Source organism: Hypanus sabinus, chromosome 3, assembly GCF_030144855.1.
Source record: "Hypanus sabinus isolate sHypSab1 chromosome 3, sHypSab1.hap1, whole genome shotgun sequence".
Classification (NCBI taxonomy): Eukaryota; Metazoa; Chordata; class Chondrichthyes; order Myliobatiformes; family Dasyatidae; genus Hypanus; species Hypanus sabinus.
This window is the reverse complement of record NC_082708.1, coordinates 169131130-169144363: the sequence shown is the minus strand read 5'-3', so window position 1 is coordinate 169144363 and position 13234 is coordinate 169131130. Positions and strand designations below refer to the sequence as shown.

The following is a 13234-nucleotide window of genomic DNA, read 5'->3' as shown; positions in this document are numbered from 1 at the left end:
CTTCCCGCGCCTTCTCGCTCCCTCCCGTCAGCTGTGTCTGAGCCCCGTCTACACATTACAGTTAATAGATGAGCAGTTTGGATTATAATCTCTCTTTGGGCATGGAAGTCTGTTGTAACCTGGGGACGTCCTGCAGTCGGATGCCATCGTCAAACTGACAGGCGTGAGATGGAACTCCCGAGGTGGTTGTAGGCTCCCAATGTAAAAATGGCGCACTGCAATTCGCACCATCGATACAATCACACAAAAAAAGAGACAATGTAGAAATGTAAATATGAATTGGTGCTTCCCAGCAACAGTCGGTCGGGTGAGGATAGATAAGTCAGTTTTGTGACTTGTTGAGAGTGGACTTACTGTCTCTAACACAATGCTAAATAAAACGGAGCATCGGGAGTATCACATGGCGGTCAGTAAAATCTAATGTCTGATCGGTGCCTATAATGAAATCCACTGTAATTCCCGGGGCTCTGCACCAGGAAAGCTAAATGCCCAAATGCATTTCAACAATGCCATACACACTAATTATTACAACCAGCAATAAGTAATGTTTGTCTGAGAAATTACGCAATATAATTGAAGTTTATACGAGATTTTAGCTTCAGTGATGCCATGTTATTCATTTTCAAAGTGCAATTTTTTAAATTGAAATGATAAAAAATGAAAAGCTCCGAATTTGGATTTGGAAGTTACAACGCTGGTGTCGTTATTTAAACAGCAGAAAGTGGCTGCATGTTTGTGCAGGTCTGCAATATAATGAGTTGCTGTTGATATTTGATATTGTAATCTCACTACTCAGCCCATCTCATCCTCCATAGTATCCAGGACATCTTCAAGGAGCGGTGCCTCAAAAAGGCGGTGTCCATCATTAAAGACACCCACCACCCAGGCCGTGCCCTCTTCTCAGAGGTGCGGGAGCCTAAAGCCACATGCTCAGCGAATCAGGAACAACTTCTTCCCCTCTGCCATGCGATTCCTAAATGGGAATTGAACCCATGAACACTACCTCACTATGTTTTCATTTCTGTTTTTGCACTACTTACTTAATTTAACTATATAATACACACACATTATATATATATATATATATATACATATATATATTTACTGTAATTCAGAGTTTTTTATGTTATCAAGTATCGCACTGCACTGCTGTCCCAAAGTTAACAAACCTCACGACCAATGCTGGTGATATTAAACTTAATTCTGATTCTGATTCATCAGCAAATCCCAATCTTTCCTCAGCCACAACTTCATTCTCAGACAAACTCCAGGTATAGACCCCACTCCATCTTCAGACCAGTTCCATCCTAGGACCAGCGACATCCTAGACCCCACTTCCTCAGACCCAACTCCATTGCCAGGCCAACTCCATTCTCATACCAATCATAACCTCAGATCCCACTTCTTCAGACCCAACTCCATCGTCTGACCAACTCCATCCTCAGATCAACTCCACCCTCAAACCAACTACATCCTCAGATCCCACTTCTTCAGACACAACTCCATCCTCAAACCCAACTCATTTGCCAGACCAACTCCATCCTCATACCAACCACATCCCCAGACCCCACTCCATCCTTAGACAAACTCCATTGTCAGACCAGCTCCATCCCCGACCTCACTCCATCCACAGATCCCCATTACCCTCAGACCAACACTAACATCAGACCCAATTCCAGTCCCAGATTAGCTCTACCAACCTCCATCTTCAGAGTCTACTGAATCTTAGACTTCATTCTGCCCTCAGATTCTCTTTATACCATGGAGTTTTTCTTTTAGTTTTTTTTCTAAATTCTTTAATTGCCCTGGATATTTATTTGGATAAAATATTGGCCTTGTTTGCATAAGCTGATTCTGCAGCACATCTAGTTCCTTTGTGACCTTTCCCATTGATCTTCAGATGGTTTATCACTTGCCGGATTTGTTGAGCTCACTGCAGATCTTCTATGGCTTATTGTAAACTCTTAGTAGTGGTTTTAGCTTCTCCCTATCAAATTTTTTTGTTGAATGCAGTTATACTATGACAGTAATTAAATAAATATTTATACGTCATTAATCTGATAACAAAATCAGATACATTGCTTAGTAATGAATCTTTGTATAGTATGTCCTGACCCTTGTTGCTTTTGGGACACGTTGTTATATTTTGTAATGGTTCAGTGCTTGAATTTGATGAATGATGAGAGGGAGGTTTGTGGATCATAATCAGCCTCTTACTGGATTGCATGGACAAAGACTTTATCTAACACCTGTGACTGCAGAGAGGGTTTTGGTTTAACCTTGAAGAGGGTACCTTTAGTAGTACAGAGCCCCCCTCCCCCCGCTGCGTGGTGCATTGTTTTGCCTGTAATGTATTTCTATGAGCTGTTGCCACCCTACATTTGTATCATATGGAAAGGAATTGTTAGTTCAGCACCCTTTGTTAATAGTCACGTTGACTCCTGACAACCCATCCTACCTGAATGGATGGGTCCTCAGTCTTTATTTCAAGCTCTTAACTGTGTACATTGGGCCACCAGCCCCCTTGGGATTCCCATCTTGAGAACCTTTCAAACTCCAGTATGCTTCTGTAACATCTTAACCTGCTCATGAATCTGAGAGCTCTTTCACAATGGCACAATTGTTTTTTTAGAGATACAGTATGGTAAAAGGCGCTTCTGGCCAATGAGCCCATGCTGCCCAATTACACCCGTGTGATCTATTGACGTACTAACTCATACGCCTTTGGAATGTGGGAGCACTGGGAGGAAACCCATGTGGTCACTGGGAAAATGTACAAATTCCTTAAGGACAACGGTGGGAATTGAACCCAGGTTACTGGTGCTGTAAAGCAATACGCTAACCACCATGCTATTGTACTGTCCTTTTTAAACCTTAAGCTTGATGTGATTACTGTGTAATGAATTGATCTGTATGAACAGTAGGCAAGGCAGACTTTTCACCGTAGCTCAGTACTTGTGACATTGATAAACCAATACCAATACATTCCAAGCCAACTGTGATGCACTGCATTACAGTATACTCACTATCTTTCACTGTAAGGAATAGTTCTCCTCCTGAGTTGCTATTGAGCCAATAAAGCAATTTTGGTTCTGATTTTTAACTCATTTCAGTCATTTGATGCCATTCTATTGAAAGAAGCTTCCATTTAGAGCCTTTCAGTATCCCTAAGCATCCCAAAGTAATTAATTGCCTTTGAAATGTAATTATTGTCTAGTGCGGTCAGATTCCACACAGCAACATGGAACAATGCAATAGGCGCCTGGTTATCTGTTTTATAAATGTTAGTGGCATTTGAAATGTACTGATATAAGAATTGGGAGAAGGAATAGGCCACATAATTGCTCAAACTCCTTATGTCCTTCAATGGTGCCTCATTGACTTTCTTGCCTGATTCCCTTAAGTGCCTGAAAATCTATCAATCTCAAATCTGAACATCCACAGCACTGTAGGATGGAGAGTTGCAATGATTTATAGCTCTGTGTAAGCCATTTTCTTGTCAACTCATTTGTGAATAGCCAATCACTTATCCTGAGAATATGCCCCCTAACCTTACTCTCTGGATAATGGAAAACAATCTCTTAATAGTTAACCTATCAACCCTTTTTAGAATCACGTGTGACTTGATTACCACTCAATCTTTTCATCAGAGAGTAGAGAGTATCGTTACCCAGGAGACAAGAAACCTCACTAGTTCCTCATCAAAGTAACACTATGGGATGTTTTAGGTCCTCCTGAGAAGGCAGTTTAGCCCACAGTTTAATGTCTTATATAAAAGACAGTTCGCCCAACAGTTCACTTTAGTATTAGCTTGGACTTTGGACTTACGTTTTTGGATAGACACTTGAACCAATCAGTTTAAAGGCAAGAAGGCTACCCCACTGAGTCACAGCTAACATTTGAAATGCTCTTCTCTGGAGATGCGAATTAGTATTGTGATTTCCTCTTTTGCTAATACTTCATTGACGTATGATATGCATTAGTGTAACAGATGTTATCTTTTGTAGGCTGATTTTTGGCACACTCTATCCAGCTTATTCTTCATACAAGGCTGTAAAGACAAAGAATGTAAAAGAATATGTAAGTATTGACTTTTTGTTTTAGCATTTGCTGTGGCGAAGGTCAGCATTCCTCCAATAGCACCAAAATTGTGGAATAACTTCTCTCAGCTCTCCTAAGATTTCAACTTGGGACAATTTCCCTCACCACCAATGTTCCCTCTAATTTTTTTTTACAGCTGTGTGCACCAACCATTGCTCTGAGCTTTGCATGGCCTGAAAACTGCATGGCACATTATATAAAAGAAAATTTCAGCTGCATGGCAACAAAGGTTATGTGCGTAGAAGCATTTCAGTTACTGCGCAGTCATACACTGCTGAGCTTAGATGGAACAGTGCTCTCCATCCCCTGAGCATTTTCACTAAGTGAGCACAGAAAGAGACTATTTATCCCATTTTGGCTCTGCAACACTATCTAATTATTACCACACATTTTTCTGTAACAATACCTGATTATTCTAACACCCTATTTGTAAATTTTTTCCACCTGTTCAAGTTTATATATATTTAATACCTGTTTGACAGTTGCAATTGAATCTACAGCAATTTCATATTCCAGATATCAGTAACTCACTACATTAAAAATATTCTCCAAAGATCTCCTTGTTCTGTGAAATTTCTTAAATTTGTATTTGTAGTTACCAATCTGATTATGTAAATTTTATTAAGAAATCTGAAAACAAACCCTTACAGGGAAAGTCTCGGAATGATTCCAGTTTCCCGTATCTCGTCACCTTCCTGAATTCCCTCTTTATCTGATTAAAATAGTTGGGAATGGTGTTCGGGGGTAGGACACTAAGTATGCCACCAAAGATGGCTAAGGATAGGAGGAAAACAAGGTAAATTACTGATTAGTAGTTGGACCATGAGTAGCTTGAATATCCATAAGTGGTCAGAAAAAAGAACAAAACTGAGAGGAGAGAACTAATCATTACACCGTAAACAATTGTTTTGGTTCTGGAGACACAAGAGGCTCCAGGTGTTGAAATCTGGAGTAAAAAGCAAACAGCTGGAGAAACTCTTCAGGTTAGGGAGCATCTGTGGGGGGAAGAGAACAGAAGAAATCTTCATTTTTGAAGAAGTGTCTTGGCCTGGAGTGCCATCTGTTCTTTCCCTCTCTGGTTGTAGTCTGACCTGCTGAGTTCCTCTAGCATCTCCAAGGCTCCTAGGGGCCCAAAGCTGTGTACAGTGTTCTAGATGTAGCCTCCCCTGTTCAACTGCAGCAAAACCTCCCCAATTTCTTTGCAATGAATGGGAACATGATGCTTGAGTTTGTAACTATTTGTTGGAGCTGCTCCATAACTCCCAGATGCCCCTGAATTGCTGGATGGGATAATGCACTGGTGGTAAAAACACAAGAGTAGGAAATGGGAAGGTGAGGAAAGAAGTTTGCAAGAAATAAACTGTCCCCTTAACACTTGTGGAAGATTTGATTACATGAATTTAGTTCTACTGCTGCTTTTTAATTGTATTGCAAGTTGTTTTAATATACTTATCCTGATTATTCTTATTTTACAGTAATCAGGAAGGTGGAAATTTATCCTCTATTTTATGCATTAAATATTTGATGTGGTAACATGTATGGATTGAATATGAGAGAGAGAGAGAGAGAGAGAGAGAGAGAGAGAGAGAGAGAGAGAGAGAGAGAGAAGAGTGAGAGAGGGAGAAAGAAAACAATGTACATATAGAATAGGGAACAAATTTAAATTCCTTTTGTGGTTCTGTGTATTTTGAAAATTGCACACTATTAGTTTTCATGAATGTGCATAATATTTGAATACAGATACACAAAATGAAATGTAACTGAAGATACCATTATATCCTATGTATAGATAGCAACTGTGCTTTGAGCTCTGTCTTATGTAACTTATGACAGCATAGAATAAAGCATTGTGTATTTAGTCAGTGAATGAGAGGATTTGTATTCTGCTAGCAAATTGAAGTCTAATTTTATTTGATGCAAAGTGAATTTTGCAAGCTCTACTTCATCATTCATTTCTATTCAGGATCAGAATCAGGTTTAATATCACTGGCACGTGTTGTGAAATTTGTTGTTATGTGGTAGATTGCAAAACATAATAAAAACTGTAAATTATGGTAAGAGGTATATATAAAAGTTAAATTAAATAAGTAGTGCAAAAAGAGAAAAGAAAGTAATCAGGTAGTGTTCATGGGTTCAATGTCCATCAGAAATCTGATGGGTGAGGGGAAGAAGCTGATCCTGAATCATTGAGCGTGTGCCTTCAGGCTCCTGTACCTCCTCCCTGATGGTAGCAATGTGAAGAGGGCATGTCCTGGGTGATGGGGGTCCTTAATGATGAATACTGCCTTAAAGTCAGGGTTGATAAGATGCCACGTAATAGGCTAATGCATGATAGTAGAACTTACGGTATTGGGAAAGGTTTGTTAACATGGACTGATGACTGGAAGTGAGAGAGTGGCATAAATGGATTGTTTTCAGACTAGAAAGCTCAAGTTGTGTCCCAAGGAACAGTGCCTGCATTATTTGCCATCTATATGAATGAATTGCAGAAGGACAAAATAGAGTGTAAGGTGTCTAAATCTGCTGATGACGAAAATAGATGGAAAGGCATGTTGGAATGAGGATATTTGGATTCTCCAACAGGATATACTGTATGTAGATGAATGAGAGAGCAAAATCATGGCAAATAGGTTTTAAGGTAGATTGTGCTTTAAATAAAAGAAACGAAAAGACAGGCTGTTCTCTGGAGAGAGATTGTAAGGAGGTGGAGTAGAGAGTGATCTAGGTTTTCTGGAGCTCCAAACACAGTATGTTAGCAAGTAAGTGCAACAAATAAGTAATAAGCAAAAGGCATATTGCCTTTAAATACTAGAGTGTTTAAAGAAATAAATTATTGTTACGATTATATAGGATACTAATGAGGCCACACGTGGAATAATGTATACACTTTTGAAATTCTTACTTAATAAAGGATATCATATCAGAAGAAATTCACCAAGCTAATTTCTGGGATGAGAGAGTTGTCCAGTCTTGAATAGCTAGAAATATTAGGTTGGTATTCTTTAGAATTTGGAAGAGTAAGGGTGATATTATTGAAACATGTAGGATCTGAAGGGCAATCCTGAGATGTTTTTCTTGTTGTAGGGTCTTCAATAAGGGTACAGAGAGCGGTCATTTCAAACGGAAGAATTTCTTCTCACAAAATGTAGGGAATCTTGGCATCTCCCTGCTCCAGAGAGTTCAAACCAGGCTTATTGTCCTGGGCAATAAACCTGAGGAATAAATGCCATGAAAATTAGATTTCTGAAGTTGTAGCATAGTTTAGTGCAAACATGACAATCGTAAGTTAACATAAACTTAAATTAACATCACTTATACATAACTTACATGACAAAATAAACATCATGTCATAATCTGAGGCAGTGTTGGGGTTTTTCAGTTCAGCTCAAGAACCAGATGGCAGTAGGGAAGAGGCTGTTGTTATGCCTTGAGGTGTGGATTTCAGGCTCCAGTTCTTCCTGCCAAATAACATGGTGGGGTTCCTTCTTGATGCATAGCACCTTCCCAAGATATTGTCTCTTGTAGATGTCCTCAATCATGGGTAGACCCGAATCCATGATGGGACTGGTTGAGTCCTGTGCATTGGAGATTCCTTACCAAGCCATGATGCAGCCAGTCAGAATGCTTTCTACTGTACGTCTGTAGAACTGTGTCAGTTGGGGAGCCCAGGTCATTGTAAGTAGTTGAAGTGGAGGCAGATACATTTTTGAAAGGTTTGGGGTTAGAGAGGTATGAGGATCTTGTGTAGAGGAGCTGGGGTCTGGGGCAGATCATATTGAATGGTGGGGCACATTTGAGGGTCCTGGTGAACAATTCCTGTTCCTATTTTCTTGATCCTTGTGTAATGTGTAGGTGCAGTTAAGCAGCTAAATTACACAGACCTTCCTTGTTTTTCCGAGTAGTGCAGCTGGTTATTCCCAATGCAACCAAAGAGTGACTAGGCGATGAGGATACCATTAGACCATAAGACATAGGAGCAGAATTAGTCTATTTGGTGCATTGAGTCTGTTCTGCATTTCTGGTTCAGCATAATTTTAAAAATCAATTTCTTGTTGAGAAATATTTTTATATACATTAATCTTAGCATGTTTAAATCATGGAACAACTTACTTATTAATAATGAAAATGAATTTGATGCACAAATTGTACCTTGCCTTCATATATTCAGCCAACGTGTTTTAATTTGTTTCTGTAAACCAGGTAAAATGGATGATGTACTGGATCATATTTGCACTGTTCACCACAGTGGAAACATTCACAGACCTATTTCTTCCATGGTAAGTTTCAGTCTTTATTTTATCGCATCCTGGCGTTGATTCTGAACTTACTGTAATGTAAACCCCAGAGTTGAATGGTAAAGTGTGGTGAATGTACACTCACCCAAAAGCAGGGCACTCATCATAAACACTCATCATTTTACTATCAAAGAACATATACGTCACCATATACAACCCTTTTCTTGCGAGCATACTCAACAAATCTATAGAATAATAACCATATCAGAATCAATGAAAGACCTCTCAACTAAGTCATTCATCTAGAGTGCAGAAGACAACTAACTGTGCAGATGCAAAAAGAAGAAACAATAATAATAAATAAATAAACAATAAATGTCGAGAACATGAGATGAAGAAGCATTGAAAGTGAGTCCATTGGTTGTGGGATCATTTCAATGATGGGACAAGTAAAACTGAATGAAGCTATCCCTTTGGTTCAAGGGATAGAGATGTAAAAAGATACATCCAAATTACATTGAAAGGATATAATTCATTTGTCAAGTCATTGCAATGCAGACAGACAACATGACTTAGACCGTAAAACTGTAGGATATAGGAGCAAAATTAAGCCATTTGACCCATCGAGTATGCTCTACTATTCCATCAGGGCTGATTTATTATCCTTCTCAACCCCTGCCTTTTCCCTGTAACCTTTGACACCCTTACTATTGAAGAACCTATCAACCTCTGCTTAAATGTACCCAATAACTTGGCCTCCACAGCAGTCAGTGACAATGAGTTCCACAGATTAAGACCCACTGGCTAATGAAATTCCTCTTCATCACTGTTCTAAAGAGCCATTCTTCTATTCTGAGGCTGTGCTCTCTGGTCCTAGACTCCCCCACTATAGGAAACGTTCTCTTTATGTTCACTTTTGCCTAGGCCTTTCAGTATTTGATAGTTTTCAGTGAGATATCTCCTCATTCTTCTAAACTCCAGAGAGTACAGGCCCAGAGCCATCAAATGCTCCTTGTGAGTTAACCCTTTCATTCCCGGGATCATTCTTGAGAACATCCTCTGGACCTTCTCCAATGCTATCATATCCTTTCTTCGTTAGGGGCCCAAAACTGTTCACAATGCTCCAAATGCGGTCTGACCAACACCATATAAAACCTCAGCATTACATCCTTCAAACTGGAAAATGCTTTCAGCCACAGTTGAGACAAATAGCTCGATCCTTCTGCATTTTCAGGGCCAAGATCCCTTTCACAGGCTTCATCTATCGTAGCAGTTTTAAATCCTTGCATTTAATAAGGACCATTCAATTTTTTAAGTTGTGAGCTTTTTATGAAAAGTGCAGTGCTAAAAGTTTGGAAACTGTAGAACTTTTGCATCCCTCTGCTTTTTGCCGTTGTTGAATTTATTGTTTTACTTGTTATTACCATGAATGCTGTTTTCTCTGTGAGCTTCAAGTGAGGAAATGATTTCATTGCATTGTGGTGTAATTGGGCGGTGCAGGCTCCTTGTGCCAGAAGGAGCTGCAACCCCATGCTGTATCTCTAAATAAAATAAAATAATCTGAGCTGATTTGTAGAATTTCTCAAGAGAGGAAGAGAACGTGCATCCAAACTGGTCAATACCATGATTATTCTCGGCGCAGCCTACCCCTACACTCCAGAGCTCATCATGATTATTCAGACACTATGAAATAACTGCACGTTACATTCAATGGAATACAATGGGTACATTGTTAACAGTGACGTGCTGGGAATATTTAATGTAAAGGTAATTGCCCCTCCCCCCACCACCCAGCATTGATTAGAACTTTAGCACAATTTTTCTGGTTGTGCTCTGCTGTCAACTGAGCGTTTACACGTTTTATGGAGACGTTCCACACACTGAGTCAGTCTGCTTGGACCATTGATCCTTATAACCTCAGAAAGCCCTGCCAACCTCTATCCATAGAGTCATAGAGCATTACAGCATAGAGAAAGGTCTTTTGGCCCATCTAGTCCATTCACGTCCACTATCAACCATCATGACTTTTTCAAACTTCTTTAAATTTGTTTTTCTTGCTAAATTAAATCATTCCTGCATTTAGACCAAAATTACTGCAGGTTGTAGAATCATATTTAGAGAGACTAGTGGCACAATAGGTTTTTAACTGGCCCCTGTTCCTAACAGAATCATTGAGATTTATGGCTTTGGAATAGGCAATCTGGATGTCGTACACTAATCCTCCCTGGGGATTTGGTTCATATTGAGCCCATGATAAAGACTTACGGGTTGTGGTACTCCGTAGTGAAATAAATTTGGACAATGTCAGTCAAGCATCAGTGGGACTCTGCAGACTACTGGCGTTTGTTGGCAATGAAATCAGGAAGGGCTAAGGCTTGGTAAATGGGACATAATATGCTGTAAAGGCAGCTGCATCTTCTGTACCTAGTAAGGACATAGGAATTAGATTGATGACGACTTCTAATGTGTCCTCGACTCTGCCCTGCATTTACTAACATGGTCTTCCATCTCAGCTCAACTCTCCCAGCGTATCCTCCTTTCCAAAGGTGAAATGGAAAATATTCTAATCACACAGAGGAATATAGCGAAACAGATTTAAGAGCTGCGCGTGCTCATTGTCCTGGAGATCCAATTTGTTCACAGTCAGGCATGATCTCACTCTCTAATTGACTTAATCGTTTGATCAATACACGTCCATTGATAGTGGGAGCTGGATACACATGAAGGCTCTCTAATTCTACACATCTCGACTGACTTTTTGAAAGATGGATCCAGTTAATCTCATCATCCTGACCTTTCCATAGCGCACGCAAGCTTTTCCCTTTCAGGTATATTTAACTCTATTTTGAAAATCATCTGCTTGCATTGAACAATCTGAGTCCTAACGTAAAATAAACTCTTTTGATGATATCACATGAATCTGGTCACCATATTCATTTTCTTGCAGGCATTCTCAGTACAATACCATAATAGAATCAATAAAAAACCGCGCCAATAGGGTGGACAACTCACGTGCAAAAGGCAACAAGCTGAGCAAATGCAAAAAGAAAAAAAAAGAAAGAATAATAATTAGTCTGAAACTGATCCAAAAAATTTACATAGAAAAGTAAGAATTGAAATGATAAATTTTAGAAAACACTGTCACACTGGAACACACTTAGATTAACCCTACCTAGGACAGAAGGAGGAAGAGAGATAAAAGTTTACACAGCAGCCAGATAAAACTTCTAAGGATATATTTTCATCAACAAAAACAGGATTCAGCACTCCATATGCAATTCTGTTTAGAAGTATACACCACTAAACTTAAATGAAAGCACAACCCAGAAAAATAAAGAAATGATCACTGCAGAAGATTAAGTTAGCCAATGGAAGAGCATGACACTCTGTGGAAGACATCCCCATGATCTGAGCAGACCAGATGTCAATAAGGAAGTGTCATACGCCTGGCTCAGACTTGGAGATCTCTTCCCAGAAACAGAGGGGTTCCCTGTGGCAATACAGGACCAGGTGGTTAACACAAAAAATGATCAAAAATACATAATAAAAGTCCAACAAATTCAAGATGATAAATACAGAAAATGCCAAGGGAAACAAGAAATAATCGAACACATTATAGGATCCTGCAGCAGTTGAACTCAATCTGATTAGTTACACAGGCAGAATCAAGTGGCAAATATCATTCACCACAATCTTGCTTTAAAATACAAACTCAAAAAGGACACCGTACCTTACTATAAATACAAGCCTAATCCGGTTTTAGAGTCAGAGTGCTGCAACTTATATTACGACCAATCCATTATTATAGATTGGACAATCCATAATAACCATCCAGACATAATGTTACAGAATAAACAAGCAAGAACAACTTACTTAATAGATATAGCCATTGCAAACACACATAACATACAGAAATCACAAAGTGAAAAACACCAGAAATATGCTGAATTAAAAGAGGAAACTGAAAGACCATGGAACATGAAAAGGGTATACATTGCCCCAATAGTAATATCTAAAACTAGTGTCATTCCAAAGTCACTACACAATAGCATTAAACAATTGGGCCTACCACGAGAATAGGCTGAAAATTTCTGGCAATTGACAAATTGGTGTGCTTGGCTGGGCCCGTACCTCAGGTTTTACCAGCTTGAGCTGAGAAAAAATAAAGTACAACAATAATAGTAATAAATAAATAAGCTCTGCACTCTCTCCAACATAACACGCATGTATACATCCGTATTAGTGAGTGCACATTTAATGTGTGTGAGTGTGTGTGTATATGCATCTGTGGTAGAGAGTGTTAAAGATGGAAGCTTTTAATGTGAGCATCTTGTGTACTCTTATTCTATAAGGAAAGATGAGATATTCCTTAGAAACATCTCTTCTTCTTCGGCCAGGTTTCCGTTTTATTATGAACTTAAGATTGCCTTTGTAATTTGGCTGCTCTCCCCCTACACGAAAGGCTCTAGTGTTCTCTACAGGAAATTTGTGCATCCAACACTCTCTTCAAAAGAGCAGGTGAGTCAGCTTATGAAGTAACTTTACTATTCCAGTACACTGGTTAATTACAATAGGTAAACTGGGTTTACAAACCAATTCTGCTCACTAACACAGGTTGTCTATTAAGCCCATCGATACCATACCACCAATTCCTGAGACCATGGCTAATCGGTATCTTCATCATCTGTTTATCTTGGTCCAAGAACCATTAACTTAGATGTTCAAGTTCAAGTTTGATTGTCATTGTACCAAGAACATACTTACTTACTGCCCATTACACTGCTGGTGTTTAGGGCAGCAGCAAAGGTCCTCCATCTCTGTCTGTCTGTACCATCACACATAGATGAAGGATTCTTCATTACTGTATCTGCAACTATTTTTTTTGATCAGTCAGGGAA

At 39.3% G+C, this 13234-nt stretch overlaps 1 protein-coding gene across 5 annotated transcripts in view; it reads left to right on the top strand.

The window, feature by feature from the left end:
• The window catches only part of reep1 (receptor accessory protein 1), a 110569-nt gene that overhangs the window by 21812 nt on the left and 75523 nt on the right, over nt 1-13234 (top strand). For 4 of the 5 annotated variants that reach the window (XR_009511370.1, XR_009511369.1, XM_059965634.1 and 1 more), the window contains exons 1-3: nt 3970-4080; nt 8302-8378; nt 12734-12854. Coding sequence is in view for 3 of the 5 variants with exons in the window: in XM_059965634.1 (XP_059821617.1) it covers nt 3970-4080; nt 8302-8378; nt 12734-12854 (309 nt within the window). In the remaining 2 variants the exon portion in view is untranslated. Of the gene's footprint in view, nt 1-3969; nt 4081-8301; nt 8379-12733; nt 12855-13234 lie in introns of those variants that run through there. The other variant, XM_059965635.1, reaches the window with a different exon arrangement.